Source organism: Aquarana catesbeiana, linkage group LG03 (assembly GCF_042186555.1).
Source record: "Aquarana catesbeiana isolate 2022-GZ linkage group LG03, ASM4218655v1, whole genome shotgun sequence".
Taxonomy (NCBI): Eukaryota; Metazoa; Chordata; class Amphibia; order Anura; family Ranidae; genus Aquarana; species Aquarana catesbeiana.
In genome coordinates, this window is record NC_133326.1 from 154,903,699 (window position 1) to 154,925,095 (window position 21,397).

A 21,397-nucleotide genomic window follows, 5' to 3' on the forward strand; every position below is an offset into this window, starting at 1 on the left:
CAACCAAAGACAAAAGGAGTTAGGAGTGTTTTGCTCCTGAAAGTATACAATCTAAAAGAGAGGGGCAAGTGATACAAATTGTAGTAGGTAGCTGTGGGGGATGAGTTGATGGAGAAGGTAAAAGTTCAGGTAGGCTACCATGAAGACATGAGTCTACCAGGATCGCCTAATGGTGGACAGCGTCAGAGAGAGCCATACAGCTTATGGTGTATGGTATTTCAGAGGATGGGAGAGAGGAGTTCCTTGAGGTAAGCATGGGAGAAGGGGATGAGGGAGCTAGAGAGCAGGAAGTCTTGGAAGTAGCGAAGAACATGGTTTGGGCAGTATTTTGAGATGAGTTTGGTGAAGTAGCTTGGGCATTGTTGTGGATAGCTATGCATATTGTTATTAGTATTGTGGATTTTATTTGTTGAATGAGCAGAAGCCACTGGAATGATTGGCCTAGAGGGGTAGTTGATATTGAGCTGTTGGTAAAGTAGATGAGTCTAGCAGCAACATCCATGAATGACTTAAGATGGGATGCAAATTTTTAATTCTCAAAATTTTTCTCATTCCTTATCCGAATGAACAAAATTCTAATCGTGAATGCAATTTTTAAATATCCTAGTGGTGTCATTCATTAGGTAGGGGCGTAATTTAGATATGTTAAGGAGGTGAAAGTGGCAAAATCTGACTTGTTTGTCATAGGCACGAAAGCTGCATTGGTTTTCTAAATAAGGTAATGAATGTTAAGTGCAGTGACCCTTAGAAAATAATCTCTCTCTTCATATGTTGTTCTGAATGGGCCTGTATATGACAGAAGTCAAACAGTTAGACCAAATAGTTGGCAACTTACATTTCTGAAAGATGTGTTAGGTGCTGCCTCTGCTCCACACTGCTTTTGGTAATCTGCCCAGTCAAAATCCTGCTCTGGATACCCTACAAACAGAAAAGATTAAAGGGTCTGTTCACATATCTGAAATGAAAATGTCACTAATGCAATAACCACTATGCCCTAACATTACCTTTCTTTGCACTTTTGTACATTTTTGAAGTTTTTCATTCTATTGATTTCAATAAAACAATGCAGCAAACGTATAAGAAAAAAACAATATTTTCTTTTCACTAGGCTGCACATGCACAGTCAAGCAATCTTGAACTGCCCTAAACTATTATACCTTCATTTCCTAAGGTCCTTCCCTCCTGCAGACTCCTCTTTAAAAAAGAAAATATAATAATATAAACAATGGCATGCCACAGACAAAACATTTGATGTGTTTTGTGTGCTAAGTTGTTGTCTCTGAGCATGTAGTGACTTTTGGGTTTGCTTTGTGTATATATTTATATACCTTCAATGCTGTGAAATTACCATAAGCTTTTACTCTTTAAAGGTTGGAATACTTTGATATGCTTCTGCCACCCACCTTATATTATTTCAATTTTTATCAGTTTAGTCTTCCTACTGATGTAGTTCCCTCCTCCAATAAATACCAACTTTGTTTGAAAAATACACTGTACTGCGCATCTGTACAATTTCGAAGCAAAGAGCTTCCTGCAGAAGATCTAGGGGACAATGTCCTAGAGGGGTATAATAAAATCCAGAGACTAGTGGTCAACGTATCCTGGAGTGAGTTACAATTCCAGCTAATCCATAGAGCCTTCTTCCCTTTCCTTTTGACAAAAAAAAATTCAGCAGGCCGTCATCTGCCCTATGCTCAACACTAACCAGCCATCAGGTTTGCATCATTTCTGGTCAAGTTCCTCAGTCTTGGCTTTCTGGGCACAAGTAATTACTTATGTATACAGGATAAACTCATACCTACTGCTGCAAGTAGTCATATTAACAAATTGCAAGGGAGTCCGCATTGGATTCATATTCGTTTGCATGTAGCTCACAGAGCCAAGAGATTTCCACTGCAGCACCAACTATTAATCATAGATGTCAAATCTGTGAGGTGTGGGGGGGGGGGCACATTCAAAAAGTGGACCCTGTTTTTTGGGTGTAACATTAGCTTTAGGATATTCACAAATCTTTATTTACTTTTGTAATTTTAAAATCACAAAGAGAGTGATGTACACAGATGCTAATCCTCCTTTATTTGTGGAGCCCCAACTGTACTTTTTCCATGATTTTTTCTGTTAATGCAATGATAATTTTCATGAAATTATCACGATTATGCTGTGCTAGTTAGGAATCCATGGCAGCACAGTATATGCAATCACATCTTGAGACTACAAATCATTGTGAGTGCTCTTGAGAGCTTTTTCAATCCAAAGTATATAATTAATCAAAGTTAAGGTAGCTGCTCTAAATTTGTCACTTCCATTTATCTCTTTGGTTTCTTGAGTGGGATTCCATTTCTCTGAACTTGTGCTTACATCATTTTGTGATACTGAAAAAGTTGTGGCATCAGTGGGTTTGAGAGACCAACAAATCATTTTTAACCTCAAAAACTGATTTTGGTTTCTGTTTTTCAGGTCCAAAAAGTCTGCACTACTGAATACTATATGTGGAAAATACCATATATCATTGTTTAATTAATGTTATATGTGACCATACAAATAATTGTTATACATATAATTAAAGATGATTAGTCATTATTGAATTTCCATAATATTCAGGCATAAAGTTAATCAAATTACACTTATAAATATATTTCTATATGTTATTGCTCAAAGTAAAGCACTTATGACAATGTGTGGAGTCCAGGCTAACAGAACAGAATGGCACTACATACCTTTAGGAGGAGTGAGATTTACTCCATTTATAAGGCACCATTGTACAGGCAAAAGTCCCAGTGAATCAGCATGGCAAAGCATTGACACGTTTTTTGCTTCTGGTCTCAAATCATCAATAGTCACTTGGAAATAAAGGTTGTTAAAAACCTAAAATTCAGATTGTACAGCCAATTAATGAACATTCTATACTGTGCAGACGCAAGGTACTTACACTTAAAACAGACATGATTATAAAACATCACAAAATGTCCTACAACGTGTAACATTGTTTAAAAGTTTCATCATATTTTTTTTTTTAAAAGATGAGTTTATTCTATGGGAAGTGCAACACCCTGTAGATATTTTGAGCAATAAACATGCAAAAATCCACCGTTGTTTCTCGGTATAGTGAAAAAATGTTGGGTCTGTATCATTTATAAAGAACCTAAGGGAGATACAGATGACGTTCCAAGCAGCACATATGATCTCTGCCTGGATGCCCTGTGCGTTGTCTGGCTCTTGATGCTTTTTGGCAGTTGTGTGGAAGGTTGGAGAGATCACATTTTGACTTGTGATACTATGGGGTTGATTTATTAAAGGCAAATAGACTGTTTTTTTGTTTGTTTTTTTAATCTCCTTGCACCTGATTGGGTAAGTTAAGCTTCACTGCATTCACTGGGAAAATGAGTGCAACTGCACTTCCACACTACACAATCTATTTGCCTTTAGTAAATCAACTTTATCTCTCCCTTGGTCATCTGTCTCATGACTACATGCAGTTGTGAGCAGCAAATAAGGTAGACCTTAATTTTGTAGTAATTCTGAAATATGCCAAAAATAAAAGACTATAATCTGCACTACCTACAGACCTCTTTTGGATACAACCACTCACTTGACACCATCAGAGAAAGCTGGAGTGGTTGTATATGTTTCAGACCATCTCCTTTTCCGTTGTAGGCCATAATCTGCACTGTTCTGAAGTGAAAAAAAAATGGGCTGAAATACATACAAACATTTCAGCTTTCTCTGATGGTGTCCAGTGAGCTTATCTTCTAGACACAGTACTTCTCATTAGCTTCAGCTACTGTCCAGTAGCAAAGCTATTCTGAAAGATCACCATGCAACGCATAATACACTGTTGCTTAAAAATACAGTGAAGCCACAGGGCACTAAAGCTTCTCAATACTAAAACACTGACATATTCCTTTGTAAAGATAATTTGCTGAAATTCTACAAGCACAGCGCAACCTAAAAAGTACAGAAATTAGATTAGATTTGCACTTGGCCATTATAGTTGAACTCCTTAAAGTAACTACTCCATGTTAAATGATTGATAAAATAACATTCTAAATGAAGTGCTGGCACAACTTTCATTAGATATTTATGTGTGTGGGAATGGTGCTTTATTAATAACAATACCATTGGAGGGTCTCATCCCTGAACTGAATTATAAATGCAAAAATACACTATATTGTCAAAAGTATTGGGACACCTGCCTTTACACACACATGAACTTTAATGTCACCCCATTCTTACTCTGTAGGGTTCAATATTGATTTGGACCATTCTTTGCAGCTATAACAGATTCAACTTTTCTGGGAAGGCTGTCCACAAGGTTTAGGAGTGTATCTTTGGGAATGTTTGATCATTCTTCCAGAAGCGTATTTGTGAGGTCAGGCACTAATTCATCCCAAAGGTGTTCTATTGGGTTGAGGTCAGGACTCTCTGCAGGCCAGTCAAGTTCCTCCACCCCAAACTCACTAATGCATGTCTTTATGGACCTTGCTTTGAGCACAGGCCCAAATCATTTGGTGGAGAGGGGGAATTATGGTGTGGGATTGTTTTTTAGAGTTTGGCCCCTTAGTTCCAGTGAAGGGAATTCCTAAGGTGTCAGCATACCAAGACATTTTGGATAATTTCACGCTCCCAACTTTGTGAGAACAGTTTGGAGATGGCCCCTTCCTGTTACAACATGACTGTGCACCAGTGCACAAAGCAAGGTCCATAAAGACATGGATCATATTATGTAGGTTGATGCGTTTTGCTGAAAAATCTGCTTCCTCAGGACCTCAAATCTCATGTATAAGTACAATTGGATACTGGAGTAGCTCTAGAGATGAGAATACATATGTCACATACAATCCACATAATATAATCTCTGAGGACTACCATGCCATACATCCTTTACTTTAATTAGTGGAAGTCAAGTGGTAGTATTGATGCCCATGTACAAATGATGTATGCTTTTATCTAGATATTAATTGGATGAAATAAAGATTTGTTTATTATCTTTATCTATTTTGGCATTTTTATTTGTTCATTGGAGGGGTATTTAAGGTCCCATCATATATAGTTTTGCATTTATGACACAACTTTCATTAGGCTTACAAGCTCACAGGACCCCTAAAAATGCCGGGAGCAATAATATGCACATACCATATTGTTTGGCAAATATCAGTGACTGGCCTATTGCTTCCTACGCCTCCTCCATGGGGTGTTTTCAAAAAATCTGAATGGCTTTGAGATTCAAGACCTTTTTTTAGATGAACACCGCGTTTTTTAAATAAAGTGGTAAAATGGATGCCTTTTACTTTTTATGTTAAACATAAATGTAAATCAGATGGTTCTTTTATAAATTTCAAAATATGCAGATAGGTTTTTGCAGCTTCAATGAAGAGCATGCCATTTATATACACTGATGTCAGCCACACTTACCTTGGTCACAGTTGCAGGACGAATATGACAAGGCTCAGTTGGGTCCACTGCCTCTACTTTCATCCCAGTAGTAAAGGAATGGCTCCGTAGGTCAGCATGATCCTTAATAAAAATATAAATTCCACAAATTTTAATTATCTTCATAAACAAGAAAAAGCTTTCATGATTGTCACAAACATAGGGTTTACTAAAGGCAAATACACTCTTCACTTTGCAAGTGAAGTTGCAGTCTGCAAGGGAATTTTCCCCAGAGCTTAGTGAACGCGGTGAAGCTTCGCTTTGCAAAGCACATCCAATCAAGTGCAAGGAAAATAATAAATAGCATTTATACATGCACATGATTGGATGATGGAAGTCAGCAGAGTTTCACCTTATTCAATAAGCTCTAGGGATAATTCCCTTGCAGAATGCAACTGTGTGTGCATAGTGAATAGTCTATTTTCCTTTAGTAAATCCATCCCATAGTGTTATTTCAGTGTTAAATTTATAATTAAAAGCACTTTAAGTGGAGGATCAAGGGACCCTTTAAAGTCCACATGATCTGCACATCCCAAACCCTTAGTTTTAAGATTTTGGTGTTAACCCTTCATTCCATCCATTCCCCTCAATCCATAAACTCATGTGTCAAGGGCCTTGTGGGGACATCAAGAATAAAGAGATGCTACCAACACAGGAGCTCAGGATTCCAACAATGCAAATGTGGTATCAGATATAGATAGTTTGGTAAGTAGTATGATAATCTGCATGTGTACTTTGATTTGGTTATTGTTGCCTTGAAAAAGAATCGCTGCAGTGGCCAAAAATGTTGGCATTGACTTTGTGACATGAAGCTTTCAGAATAATTTGGCTCTACAGTTCAACATTACTGGTGTCATCTATAGCATCATTTCAAGCAGTCACCAATAACACTGGTCAGATAGAATGCAGTTCACAGAAATGCTGTTTAATCCATGTTTAGAATAGCATTTTTAATATGTTTTCCTCCACCATCAGTTACTCACAGGCAAAAAGTGAAAAAAAAAATGCAAATGTTTGCTTTTACTCAGTGCTCCTAGTTTAACACCTTAAAAAATAAAAATAAAACAAAAATAGTAGTTCAGTTCCTACAACTAATATTTTTCATCTGGACACATTTCCAAATTAGTTCCAATCAAAAAAAGGAAGATTTGTAGCAGGAAGCTGATCAAAGAGCAACTTACGGAGCAGAACACTTTAAGACGTTAGCTCATCTCTATTGTCCAGCTTAGAGCCTGCCCTGCAGAACAAGTCAGCTGTCACTCTATGTAATTGCATTCCTGTGCTAGATTCTTTTTTACTATGCAGAGAATTATGAGGTCAATGTGTTTACTGGTATTTTCTTATAATCCACATCACTTCTGTGAAAAAATACTCATTTCAGAACCTGAGAAAACCATATATCCATCTAATGACTCCCATATTCACTGTTAAACACAGACATCAGCAGAGCAGAAAAAAGAGACATGAAGGTAAAATGTAAAACCACAAGTGTTCTGTTAGCTTACTTAACTGCCATTTAATGCTAATGCAGAGCAGACTAAAAGTAAATTCAAACTAGTTGTAAAGAAAGTCGCAAAATGTAAATGGCAGTATTTTCAAGAGGGTAATAAGAGAAAATAAACAAAATCTGTATGAGTGATAATTTATACTATTACTTTTTCATTCTGTAGGCAATTATTTTTGCATATCTTATACTTTATAGGAATTAAATGTATATGGTTGATTGATTTTTAAACTGATCATGAACATGCACAGGTTATGGGTCTATTCCAACCCTGTGGGGGGGGTGAGAATCTCATCAGCGGGAACTTTCTTGGGCACCATGAGACCAGGCTCTCTCCTGGTTTCTTGGTTCTTCCATTCTCCTACACACGGATGAAAAGTGTTTACCATGTTAAAGCAGCCATTGATAAATGCATCCTTCTCATGATTTTACCTTTTCATGCTTTCACCTTCTCATGTGATTACCACTAGTAATAGGTTAACATTAGACATGAATTTGTCCTACTTCTTCTATGCTACACAGAAAGTACAACCATTATAGAAACTAATTTAAAGTGGCTGTAAACAGCCTTACATATACCCAATGAAGTGGCCAGCCTCAGGTGATACATAGATGAAACAAATCCTTCTACATAAGTTGTACCTGTTTATCTGCAGTCCTGTCTTCTCTACAGCCTTCTGCAACACAAAGATCAAAGGCTATTTTTTAGCTCCAGCAGCAGGAGCTGGAGAACCGATGTCACACACTGCACTGCATTGAGAGGAGAGCTGAGTGTAATCTGAGACCTGAGTGGAGGGAAATGGCACACCTCCCTGTACACAGTCTTATAAGGAAACATGCACAGCAAGAGCTGTCAATCACCTTCTGTGTGCTGGAGGGGGGTGGGGCAATCTACTGAGATTCTGTGGTGTCCAGATAACCTGTCAGAAGTGAGTAATGCAGATAGCAGAGGGAAGAGAGAAGAGACAGAAACCACACTTGGTGCTTTGGATTGAGGCTAGTACGCACTATAAAGGCATATGCTCTGTTCATTTTTCATTTCAGAGGTTTACAACAACTGTAAATTACTCTTCTTTAGGTATAAAGCACAGGCACCTGCATGTGCCTGTGCAAAAATAGTCTCCCAAGCCCTCCTATTACTGCTGAGTACCGGTGGGTTTCAAAAGTCACAGAGACAAGACATTCTCAAGTAGTGTCTGAACTTTCTGCTAAACCATGCCACCCACATATAAGTATTGGTCTATCATTATTATATCAAGCCTCATTGGCCAATAGGCACGTGCAGGAAGCAGGAAGATTTAAGCAAGTTTTGGTATTATCCGGGAGTCTCAGAACTGTGCCTGTCAGAATGGCCTGGCATTTGACTTTGACAGGATGGTTTAGGGGAAGATGAAGATATGTTTAGGTATTTTTAGGTATGTGCACTTCATACCTGCATTAATTTTTGTGACATTTAAGGCTATAGAAAGGTAGGCCAAAAGAAGCCATATACATACATACAATAGATATACTGTACATACAAGAGATATTCTGTAAACACAAGCACATCACTACTTTCTTCACAGACCAAAAAAACACAGTTTATTTTAATCTAATTTAAGGGGGAAACCCCAGGCCTATTTTTAAGCATGTTTGGCATCATGTCTCACTGCATTCAGTTTTTTTAAGAAAATCCTTTTTTGTGAATTGTTGCAGAGTTTCTTTCCTGGGGATTCTGCCATTAATCACACTTCCTGCACAGGCTGACAACTATAGGCCACTGGGGTTAATTTACTAAACACTAATAGGCTGTTCACTTTGCAATGGAAAGTTGTATTGTGCAAGGGAATTTCCCCACAGTTTAGTGAATGTGGTTAACCCCTTGGAGCCAACACCTCCCAGTCCTTTAAGGGGTTTAAGATACCGGGAGGTGGGGCGAGGTTTATGATCATGTGACTACTGTGATTGGCTGTCATGGTGCTCACATGATCGGAAAGCTCCCGATCGCAAGAAGTGATTGGGAGCTTTCCGTTAACCGCCGGTAACAGGAACACAAAGGGCCTGGTATGGACTGGGGGGGGACCCCAAGCCATTTTTTTCTTTATTTTTTTAATAGCCAGGTGGTGGAAATTGTAACCGTGAGTAATTTTAAATGGGATTTGACTCGTTTTTTTTTCTTTAGAAATTTCATTTTTGCTGTAGCATGTTTTTTGCATGCTACAGATGCGCCACTTTGCAGGCATATTAAGGGGACCCCCAGGCACTATATTTAAAGGAATTTTCCAGTTTTATTGTTGCACTTTAGGCATCATTAAAATCATTGCACCTGAAAAAACTATTGTTTTTAAAAAAAAATGTTTTATCAATACATGTCCCCTAGGGCCGTACCCAGACCCCCCCATACCCCTTTTACGGCCAATTACTTGCATATATGTCTTCAAAATGGGCACTTTTGATTTCTCCTGTTTGGCTCCCATAGACCTCAATGGGGTTTGGTGTTCGGGTTAAAACATTACAGCAGAACTCCCGAACAGGATGGTGTTCGGCCCATCCCTAATGGACATCAGCAAAGCTTCCCCTCATTCAGTAAGGTCTGTGACATTCCCATGCACGGTGGAACTTCTCTTGCACAGTTAGTAGTCTATTTGTGTTTAGTAAATCAACCCCTAGAAGTAGCATAGTCAGTCTGCTCTGTGCACTTCTTCGTTTGGCTACTGAGCTGCCTTTTTAGGTCTTTTAAACAGGCAGCCCAATGACCAACTGAAGGAACACTCATAGCAGGCTGACAACCCTGCTGCTAAGTATAGGCAGTAGTTTAGGCTTGCCAGCCTGCAACAGGAAGTGCTGTTACTGGCAGGATCTCAAGTTAAAGAACTTTGCAACAGGTTCACATAAACAATTCATTTAAGAAATTTGTATATAGTGAGGCATGATGCCAAACATACATTGTGGGTTTACATACACTCTAACCTAATATCTTCATTTACGCAGCTCGCATACACCTGTTTGGAGTCTGGGTACCATGTCTTCTGTAAAGTAGTGCACAGGGTACAGGATAACCAGTTTATGGTGAAGTGGAAGCTCTTAGTCTCTTACCTTAAAAACTTCAACAGGTAAAGGACAACTTGCAGCATTTATCAGGGAATTCTCTAGAGCACATTTCCATTCAGTTATAGTCTTCAGCGGACAAATGTCTAAAATATAAGATGTATTCAATTAATCGATCATACCATGCACACACAATAATTTTACAATTTAAGAAAACTTACAATTTCTTTTAAATTTTATATAGCTTTAAATATATATATATTTTTGTTTTGTTTTGTTTTGTTTTACAAAAATAAAATGTATTGTTTCTGGAATATAATGTGTTCGTAAAAATGTTAATTTTAGAAACATTGAGTCATTGTCGATTCTTCCTCTCAAAAGCTGACCCTGCTAGAATTTTACAAACCTGGTGATGATGTCACTGGATGTAATAATTTTTTTTTCTCACTACAGGAACAAGATAAAATAAAAACTAATGTTGGGCTATGCTTTAGAAGGTTAGAGGTTTGGGGCTAAATGTGGGTCAAGCTTATAAAAATCCCTTAAAGGCATTACAAATCTTCCTACCTGCACGTTGTGTTTTTCAGATGTGCATTGATCATGTAATTTTATAGTGTCATTAGTCACCCTGTATACACAGCCTATAGTAAAGTAAATCTTCTCATTCTATAGTCAGATTTGTTGTGTTTGTGTGCAAAGATGAGGTTTATGGCATGACACTGCACAGGTTAATGCAAGACCTCCCTCTCTATAGTCTAAGAACTGGGATTTCCTGTGAAGAAACTACATATCCCACATATCCTACTCTGCAGGTGAGAGCTACATAGTAATTAAATCTGACACAAACACACACAGCAATTAACAGAGATCTCTACACTAGAAGAAAAATGTTTTCATCATATCCCCACATTTGTTGTGCAACACAGAGGAAATGGCAAAGGCATGGATTGGACACTGTGTGCACCGAAACAGGAAGTTGCCTTGTCTCTTTGATGATTAGGGACAAGCTAGGTGAATGAATACATGGACATAAGAAATTGATCAACCATGACGCTACAAATTGCAGCCCATCATTACAAGGTAAGGCAAATGATACATAGAATGCAACTACACTGCAGCTTTTTAAAACAACAAAAACATTTAAAAGTGTACAATGCCTTTACATTCTCTCATTAGTAGCAGATTGTCATATATTTAAAAGAATTCCTATAAAAAGAAACATTTTCTATAGTTTTAGTGTCATAGTTATTCAGCGATCTAAATACAATTTGTTTAGAATTTCTGGTCTCTGAAGCTTGGATGGCTGCTAATATGCATGTAGCCTGATCTAAAACCAGTAAATGAATCTGCAGGCATTAAAGAAAGTTTGCTCATATATAGTTAAAGCTTGGATCAGAAATAATTTATATGTTTATGGACCTTCCCCACTGCCCAAGACTGTTTGGTATAAATATTTTGGCCTGCCTTATAACGCACTACTGTTGCACAGTGCTGTCTCGATAATCCTTGAAGCTTGCTTACAGTAGAATTGAGAAGTATGATGACTTCAACAGCGTGTGGAGATGTTCTTTTATTTTCCAATTGGCAGGCTGGGATGTGTCAGTGACCAAGTTATTTTGATTAACAGCATAGGTGTACACCCCAAAGCTCAAACACATATGATTCAAACACACAATTTTATTTAGAAGCCCCATTGCGGGGCTTTGGTGAAATATCAGGAATCTAAACAGACCCCTGATGTCTCACTTTTGGGACAGAGAAAGGGACTGAGGCCAGAGCTTCCCCAGTCACTTTCTCTGCAGCCTCAGCTTCACCGGACAGTGAATGAATGGGAAATGCTCTGTGCTGAGTGGCTTCCTGTTCATTCACAAACTAAAGCATAGTGAACACAGTTTATTATGCTTCAGTCATGAATGGACACAGGATCGATCGGTACTGATCACTCACTGTGTTCATTCAGAAAAGGAAGGGCTGGTAAATGACATATTTACCATAAGACTGGCTAGACAGAGTTTCAAATATTTTGGCTGATAGGATGACATGCCTTTTTTTCTGTAGCCTGTTTCACAAGCTTTATCCACAGCTTTGGACAGTGGTCATAGTTAAGCAATTGCGTTTTTAAGTTAAAAAGTTAAAATAGATCATAGGAAACTAAGGAATACAGTGCAATGGCAAAAAAATAAGGCAAGGAGAGACATAACTAGGACCTTTATTATTCAGGCACATGAAGGGGATGATTTATATTGCACAGTTGATATTAATAAACATAAGCTTCAACCTCCACATTGTGTGCACACGCAGTACTCTAAAAACAGACACATGAAGGAAATGAATTATGACTAAACTGAAGTAACTTAAATAACCCAGTCATTAAAAATCTGATAAGAGACTAAGGAGTGTCTTTTTATTGAGATTCTAACGATGACACGTGCACAAGGCACACGAGGGAGCAGCTCTAACAAACTTCAATAAAATCTGAAGTTTAGTTAACAATGCTCATTTACACATACAGCGAACAATTTATAGATAAAAAGAATTCTTGGTCCAAATCCATGCCTCCTTCATTTTCATTCAGACCCGTGTGGAGACTGACGTTTTTCTGCACTAGAAAACCGCCGATCTTCGCATGGGCACACAGAAAAAAATAGTTTTGCACTGGAACGCAGGTGGCAGCTGCAGAGAATTGCTGTAGGGAAAGATGTGACGTGTCTTCTTTTTAATTAAGTTTTAATAATTCAAACAAGCAGTAAAATCACCTTAATCCAATTACACCAGGCTCACACATACATGCAGCATTCATTCACATGCAGCATCACTGTGTGTCTATTCAGACCCCGCCCCATCTCTTTCCTCATTGGCTCACTGACTTTGATTGACAGCAGCGGGAGCCAATGATGCCTGCTGTGTGTCTCAGCCAATCAGGAGGGAGATGTGCAACATCGCTAGATCGAGATGGGGCTCAGGTAAGTATTGGGGGTACTGAGAGGGGCTGCAGCACACAGGTCCAAAGTCAGAGCAGTTGTGAAGTATGGTATACAGCAGGATTTGGAATATCATCCTTGTTTAGCCACAAATGAATAATCTACGGGAAAAAATATATTTGTAGTAACACACTGAAGTCACATTTCAACAATCTGCTGCTCTTAGCAGGTAACTACTAAAGGCAGATGTTTAATTGGTTGACATGGGCTTCAACAATCTGTTGGACATGAACTGTTATTTGAAATGAAACATTTTATATTAAATCCGTGGCAGCAGTCCAATAACTGCACAGATCTCAAACTGCAGGCTGGATGAGATCAGATGGTTACGTTTTTTTGAGTGTCTGACAGTAAAATAGACTACTAATGAAAAATAGTGTTTAAGTAGCAGTTCACCTAGCTCTGTCCCATTGTATTTGTGAACGGTTGCAAAAACTATGTGGCAGTGACAAAAGGGTTGGTGCTCCACTGAGAAGAAAGACTGAGCATTTTTTCATAACATACCCAAAGGTGGTTCCATCCTGCACTGGTTTTCTTGGCACCAGCCAACTGGTCGAAGTCTACAGTCCAAGTAAAACAGCCATTGATCGCAGGCATCTGACTCCTCCAATCCGACATAGCGCAGTCGTAGTCTTCCACCCACATTTTCTATCACACTGACTATCCAGTACTGAAAGGGGTTCTGGGAGTCCTGAAGCTCTATCAGTGAATCAACTGTAATGAGGTCTACTGGGGTTTTTCCTCGAAGAGGCTGTTGGAGTTAAGAGAGACGGTGTAATTAATAGGTCAGATTACCTAGATAAAATATTTCAAAGCAAAATGTTATTTCTCTGTGATACTGTAAGTTTATTGTGATTTTTATAATTTACAAACAATAGCCCCTTATAGAACACTGTAATGACAGATTCTTTTTAATGAGATATCAGGGGTCTATTAGACCCCTTATGTCTCCCCTATCTTCCCTGCAAAGACCATTGAATACTGAACAAATTTAAACACACTCTATAGCAGCAGGAAATGTTCTCAAAATCTTGGTCCATCTGCCACTGAAATATAAAATACTGTCAAGCAGCGTAATCTCCAGCCACAGTAAAAGTAGTACAGTATAGCTTTATCACTGCACTGCCTGCCAATGCCAGGGGAGGGTTAACGTAACTTACCAACGATGAGGGGTTGTTAAAAAAACACTGCAGCTGACTAACAAAAAGCACTGCTACTGAGCACAAAGTATGGGGGGGGTTAAAGTACAGTAAAGTGTTCACCTTTTTAGAAAAAATAATAAATGCACATATTTTTGCAGAAAAAAAATGTGCATTTATCATTTTTTTCCGCAGGAGCCTGGAAAGCATTGCACCCCTGATCAGTCTTCTGCAGACAAGCCCTGCAGCTTTCAGCTCGTACCTCCACATGGGCTGTCAGTTTCAAAGTTGCAGGGCTTGAGAATGAACTACAAGGGTGCTCATAAACGCCCTCACAGTTCATTCAGAACTACAAGCCATCTGCCGCAGTGGCAGGTAGTTCATTCACTCACTGGAAACTGTGAATGAATGATGCAGCCGAATTGTGACAAAAATTCCACATCCACTGTCACACTAAGGAGTGGATGGGGGGAGAGGCGGCAAGAGCTGCAACGTTACATGTTTCACCCTATACAGGCATACCCCACTTTTAAGTACACAATGGGGTTTATTTACTAAAGCTGGAAGCTCATTGGTTTCTATGCAGAAGTGAGCCTGATTTTGCACTTTCCAGCTCTATTAAATAAACCCCATTGTGTACTTAAAAGTGGGGTATGCCTGTATATAGGTGGAACATGTAGCATGTTCCAAAAACTGAACTTATACTATAATATATACTATAACAGCACTGCCACTGATACAGATACTGTGGGTTATTATAGTGGTCAATGACACCCAATGCTGGGGGTCATTATTACAGTCACTGACACCAATGCTGAAAGGTTTTTGTTATTAGCACCTTAAAAAAAAAGAAAAAAAAAAGCAAAACCAAAATTTTGGGACATTGAGGTGCATTACAGTCAATTCATTTTGAACAGGTTTCTTGACTAAATGCTATGCACTTTAAGGCACAAAAATGTGCTGTTAATGTGTGGCCCTGTGTAAGTGTCCGGGGCTGCACTTGCGGCCATTTATTATTTTTAACTTGACCACCACTGTTCTATAGTATGGCAACTCCAATTGCAGAAACAGATCTACTCTCAGGCTTGGACCTGTGCTGATAGGTAGTGAAGGCAAAGAAGTGATTTTTCCCTATTGTTGTCAACAACACATTTTCTCCTACAATTGGTTGAAATACAGTACGCTTATTTAAACATTGTCACAATATAGTAAGTACGTTTAGAACAAGCAAAACAATAAAATGTTCTATAAAAGCGGTGATCCTGGCTTTGGGTAAGTAAAACTTTCCATAGATGTCAGGTGGCTGTGTAAGCATTCAGAAAGTGTCTGTTTGCTAAATTCAACCATTCATATATATGCTCTGATTGCCTGAGGATTTTCATGCCTATAAAGAAGGTAGCAGGGATAAGACACCACTTGCACCAGCTTATCTTTAGAGGAATAATAACAAATGGACAGTTTTTCAAAAATGTCCAATCAATTGTTCCCTTAAAGTGGTTGCAAACCCTTACATATACCCAGTGAAGTGACTGGCCTTAGGTGAATCACAGAGAATAAACAAATCCTCCTCCATAAGTTGTACCTTTTTATCTTCTGCCGTCTTTCCCCTACATCCATTTAAAGTGCAGAATTTACACAGAATCTCTCAGCTCTGAAAAGCAGGGGGTAGAGAGCTGAAGTTACATCAGTGAGAAAAGCTCTGAAAGCTGATTGGAGGGAAGGGACACACCCCCCCTTCATACAGCACACAGGAACAGAGCTGAGGCTGTCAATCAGCTGGAGGTCCCTCCCCTGTTATCATTTTTTTTTTGGAGTCATGAAAACTCATCAGAAGTGACTCATGCTGATAGCAGAGGAATGAGGCAGCAGAAAAAATGGCACATAGTGCTTTGGATTGAGACAAGTATACACTATAGAGGGATATGCTTCATATTTCACATCTAAAATTTACAACCATTTTGAAGAAAATAGCCTGGCTGGATAATGCCCATTTGGTATCTATGGCCAGCCTAAAGAGCAGTGAGGGTAATTTACTAAAACTGGAGAGTGCAAAATCTGGAGCAGCTCTGCACAGAAACCAATTGTCACAATCAGAGGGTAGGACCACCTGTGACTGTAAACGTAAGATCTAACGGTCCAAAGGAATAACTAAACAGGTGTACCCGGGTACCAGTCCTCCCAGATGCGGGAGCAGTGCAACTACATGCAAATGGAGGTATGCCAGAACCACGGGATCTAAGGAGCTACCCAGTCTTCACCAGAGCCACCTGAGGAGTGGATGTTGCGCTGCAAGGCAGCCCCCAGGTTGCGGCTCTCTAACATATCCGTGCAGGCACAGTGCAACCAAATAGCACACTGGAAGGACACGGGTTACACACAGGAGACATGGAACCAAGGAGATCTTCTGCAACTAGCTAGGAAGGGACACCAGGGGAGAGGATGCAGGAAGAAAGTGTAAAGCACAGGAGAGAGTGGGGATGCTGAGCCATGGTGCAGAGAGAGAGAGAGACTTAGAAAGCTGGAAAGGTCTGCAGGCAAACAACAGCAAGAAACAATGCTGAGAAAGACACACACAGCAACAGGAAATGGAGGGATCCACAGACAGAAGCCAAAGGGAATATAACTGCACAGTCAGAGGGAAAACACTGAGAACAAAGACAGGATCAAACAACACACAGAATATGGGAATACTAAGACAGCGACAAACACCACAGGAACAGAGGGGTCCGGCTTTGACGTAAAGATTAGTTGCTCGAACACTAACAAAGGTGCAATAGTGACAAAAATACCTAGGTTCAAGGCGGATAGGCAGGAACCCAAGAAACTCGGACAGGAGACAAAACCCGGCACCGGATCGATGTGCATGAAAGCGTGACACCAATCAGCTTCCAGGTTTTATTGTCAAAGCTTAATTGAACAAGCTGAAGTTAGAATTTGATTGGCTACCATGTATAGCTGCAACAGATTCTGAGTGCTCCAGTAAATCTCCCCCATAGTGTCTATCCCTTTCAATACAGATAACTACAAGTGTAATATACAGTTAACAACAGCTATTGAATGCTAATGGCCATACTTGATACAGAAAACAGACTTCATCTTTTACCGATTTGAACTCTTTTCTTAAGACTTCATCTTATACTGATATGATAGCACTAAACTGAAATCCAATTACTATCGCACTGTGTATATTAATATTGCTTTTTCTAATGCCTTATGAAAAGAATCAATATTGAAATAAATATTTTTTCGTTAATTTGTCTCATTTCATTTATAGTGCAAATCAACAAAACAAAATCAATAATATATGCAATTCTTATACTCAGTTTAATAACAGATACCTGCTTTTGTTAAAAAAAAAAATGTACACAAATGTTGGTGAAATGAAAATGCATCAGTTATACGCTAAAAGTCTTTTTTGCCTCATAAAGGAGGAGATTTTAATAATGGTTTTCCACTGGACTCCGATGACCCCTTTTAACACATTTCATGGACAAAACCTGAAAGCCATATTTTTTTTTGTGGCATTTAAAGACTGTAAGATGGTTTCCCTGACAACTGACTGTCCTGTAGTTAATGAACACCTCTGTTCTTTCATTTTTCAAAAGCGTATCATACTATGTGTTAAAAAGAGTCACTTAATGTAATTTATGGTATCAACTGTGTGAATCAAAGAAATGTTAGCCCAAGGATTTCCTTATATTCTAAAAACATGAAATGTGATATTTCTCAGTGATCTTTTACTTCCTTCTGCAAGCAGTAGTAGAGTATTGTACCATGTTAGCCATCAGCCAAAGTTAAAGTTAGGATTTAGGATGATAGCATTTATTGGCTAACTAAAAAGATTGTCTTGCAAGCTTTCAAAGCACGTTTCTTCAGGTAAAATGAATTGATAGTAAGAAACCCTTTTGCAAGAATTATGAACTATATTTTATTTATTAAGCTGAACAATAAGGGGTGTCACTTAACATAAATGAATGAGTTTTTATTCTATATTAAGCGTCCTGCACAGCAAGCCAGTAATACTTGCTTATTATTACAAGAAGCTTGTAGATACACAAGAGTTATTGTCTGACCATTTTCCCAGCAACAGCAGAACTGCACATTATGTCACTTCTGTTTTTAAGATGAGAGGTCTCCAGGTCTGGCAGTCCTCTACTTCCCTCTTTAGTTTCCATTTATAGTTGACTTTCCATAGTTACTACATATCAGCAGCAATAAAAAATGGTTCCCGTATCTTTTAACCACTTGTCTACTAGGGCGATGTTTTTAATTTTGTGTCATTTTTAAAGTGTTAAAATTTTCCTTTTTTTGCAAAAAATTACTTAAACACCCCCAAACAATTCTATACTTTCTGAAAGCAGAGACCTTGGAGAATAAAATAGTGTCCACTGCAATTTTTATGTTGCAAGATATTGGCGCAGTTATTTATCAAATGCTTGCTCAGGAAAAATACTCTAAAAAGTAATTTAAGTGAAAACAAACAAAATGGTATACCCAATTTTTGGTAGAATATAAAACATGCGGTTGCTTCAAGTAAATCCATACCAAGTATGTGAAGCTTTAAAATGACTTGTGCCTATAAAATCGCATAAATCTATGGTATCCAAGGTTCTCCATAGGTGAAGCTTTAAAAGTCTATTAGGGTTAGCAGTTTAGAGTTAACCGTGAAATATGGTCTTAGAATTATTGCTCTCATTCTGATGGTCACAACAATACTTCACATGTGTGGTGCAATTTTATGTTTACATACAGGTGCGTGCGCTACACTACATATTTGCATTGGGGTGTGTACAGGGGTGACAGGGGGTGCGTTCACATTTTTTTAAACTCTTTTTTCTTTATTTAACTTTCTTGCTATCATGCTTGATTAGGTGCTTTCCCAGCTACAGTAGCTTTCGGACAAAATTTGTGTGATTCGGAGATTGTGATGTATCTGAACTTGCGAATCACAATAGTGACAAATTTCAAAGAAATCAGAATAAATTATAATGAAAACAACAAATTCATTGGTATTTACATGTTTCATTTAGATGACATGATGCGATAGTTTGGGCCTTGTGTTAATGTTTAAAGCATCCGAAATAACAGAACAAAGAATAATAAATGGTCTGAATTCATTCAGAAACATTCTTTTTTTACTCTAGTGAGTGTAGCCTGAGTATTCTAATAAGATTAATTTTGTATTTTGGTTGAACTTGAGAGACCATTCATTTAATTTGTATGCGTGCGGCCCAAAAAGTCAGTTAGGAATAAGGAAATTAGTTCTAGTAACTAGTATAACTAGTTAGTTATAACTTAATAACATAATTAGTGAATATGTATTAATACGGATTCATTCGTTTTATTTGGATGAGAGCAGTGCGGTAGTCTTTGACTCTTGGATAATCAGCCGATTCTTTTAGCAGTTACATTTTTTTATTTATATAAAAAATGTACTACATATCAAATGGAAACATATTGCAATAAATACAGTAAGGTATAAAAGTGAAATAAGATGATGATTTCTACTTATTGTGTTTGGGTTGGATGGAGGTGAATCCATCAGAATCGCTGAATCACAGCATAACGAATGAATCCGAAAATAATACCATTCCATTTGTTACTTTTGGATGCACGAGACTCCAGTTGATACTGTCCAATCAGCTGATCCCATTTTTCTTTGTGGGTTGGACTAGCAGGGATAACACAGAGTGCATACGTAATCTCCCGAAATACCGATAAAACGAATATAGCCAATCTATCAAAATAACTTTGAAAAATACGAATTGATCCGGAAAACAAAAAATATCGAATCCGAATCCGAATATATAAAACAAATTCTGAAAATTAATCATTCTAATATAACAAATATGACAAAGCAAAATGATTTACCTAGTGAATGAATCCGAAACTAAATAAAGAAAATATTTCCATCATGCGCATCTCTACTGATAATATAGTTTTGGTGATATAGGAAAAAGCATAGAGCCAAATAAAAAAACTATTAAAAAAAATAACATTTCCATAAAATTGGAATAATCATTAAAAAAGACACTTTAATTTAAATTAGGATACATACTCCCTCTAAAAGTTTTGCTGGTGCAGTCCTGGAACCAGTCAAATCATGAATAAGGTATTCAGCCCAATCAGTGCATTTTTCCTTTATACCTGGAGATAAAAAAATCTTGCTTAGTTTCGCCACACCAATCATATTAACAGTATAACATTTTTACATACTTGGATTAGTGATATAGGGTAATGAAGTTTGCACTGGTACATGCCCTTGATTGTTAGTGAATTTAGTACATATCCTTGGGAATATCACATTATAAATAATAACTGCACAGTATCTCTTTTTTACACAATATTGGCTAAATGTATTGATGCTAGAAGTACATAATTTTCCTAAGCATACTATGAAATCACAGAACGATTGGCTAATCCTCCTCAAGTTTGGAACAAGGATATTTGGAGGGCCAATGACAATTAAGTTATTTTTCTTCTCTGCACTACTGTGGCTCATATTAAATGCAAACATTTTCACTTTATAGTTCATATTGTTGCAGTCATTAACATCAGAATATCTAAGTTTAGACTTGTATGACAAGAATATCCTTCTTTACATTGCAATTGTACCATTGAAAACGCTGGTCTTATATATTAGGGAAAGGCAATAATTAGTGACACTAATGCTGGCCATACACTATACGAAAAATTGGCCGAAATTCGGTTATTTAGACAGTTCGTTCATTTTTTGGCCAGTTAATGGGCACAAAGTCGATAAACGTTGGGACGTTTTTGAGCTGAAAAAAGGACAAGTTTGGAAATTTTCTGCCGAACGAACGATCTGTTTACCGACCAAACTGTTTGCACTAGGTGTATGTAAAAAAACAAACAAAAAAATTATTAATTTATGTCCACTGAACGATTTATCGGTCATTGCACGATGGCATCGTTTGCTCTCATGGCCGAATGTTCATTTTTCAAAAATGGGTTCGGACGATTTTTCGTATAGTGTATGGCCAGCATTAGGGGTGTATTTCTAAAAAAAATTGCATAGCAGTTCATTCCATTGAAACTGCCTTTATACCAGTTTTTATGTTATTGAGGCAAAATCAAATGTTCTTAGGCGGTATACTCCGCAATTCTCTACAATTTGAATATGTGGATGCAGAAAATTCAGAAAATGCAGGAAATACTGAATGACAATGACAAGGTGCTGAGTAGCATACTTACAGTATCTTTTATGATAGTCAGTGTCTATGATAGCCACTGTGCAGCAACCCAGAAACCACAATTTAACTTTTATTAGTTTGAAAACACTTAGAACAGTAAAC

At 37.9% G+C, this 21,397-nt stretch overlaps 1 protein-coding gene across 4 annotated transcripts in view; it reads right to left on the reverse strand.

Moving 5' to 3' along the window:
- Positions 1-21,397, reverse strand: part of SFMBT2 (Scm like with four mbt domains 2) — a 254,257-nt gene that overhangs the window by 64,376 nt on the left and 168,484 nt on the right. For all 4 annotated transcript variants that reach the window (XM_073619432.1, XM_073619433.1, XM_073619431.1 and 1 more), the window contains 6 exons: positions 20,140-20,228; positions 13,447-13,693; positions 10,010-10,107; positions 5,413-5,514; positions 2,718-2,865; positions 836-918 (listed from right to left, as the gene is read on the reverse strand). In XM_073619432.1, the coding sequence (XP_073475533.1) occupies positions 836-918; positions 2,718-2,865; positions 5,413-5,514; positions 10,010-10,107; positions 13,447-13,693; positions 20,140-20,228 (767 nt within the window). The remainder of the gene's footprint in view (positions 1-835; positions 919-2,717; positions 2,866-5,412; positions 5,515-10,009; positions 10,108-13,446; positions 13,694-20,139; positions 20,229-21,397) is intronic.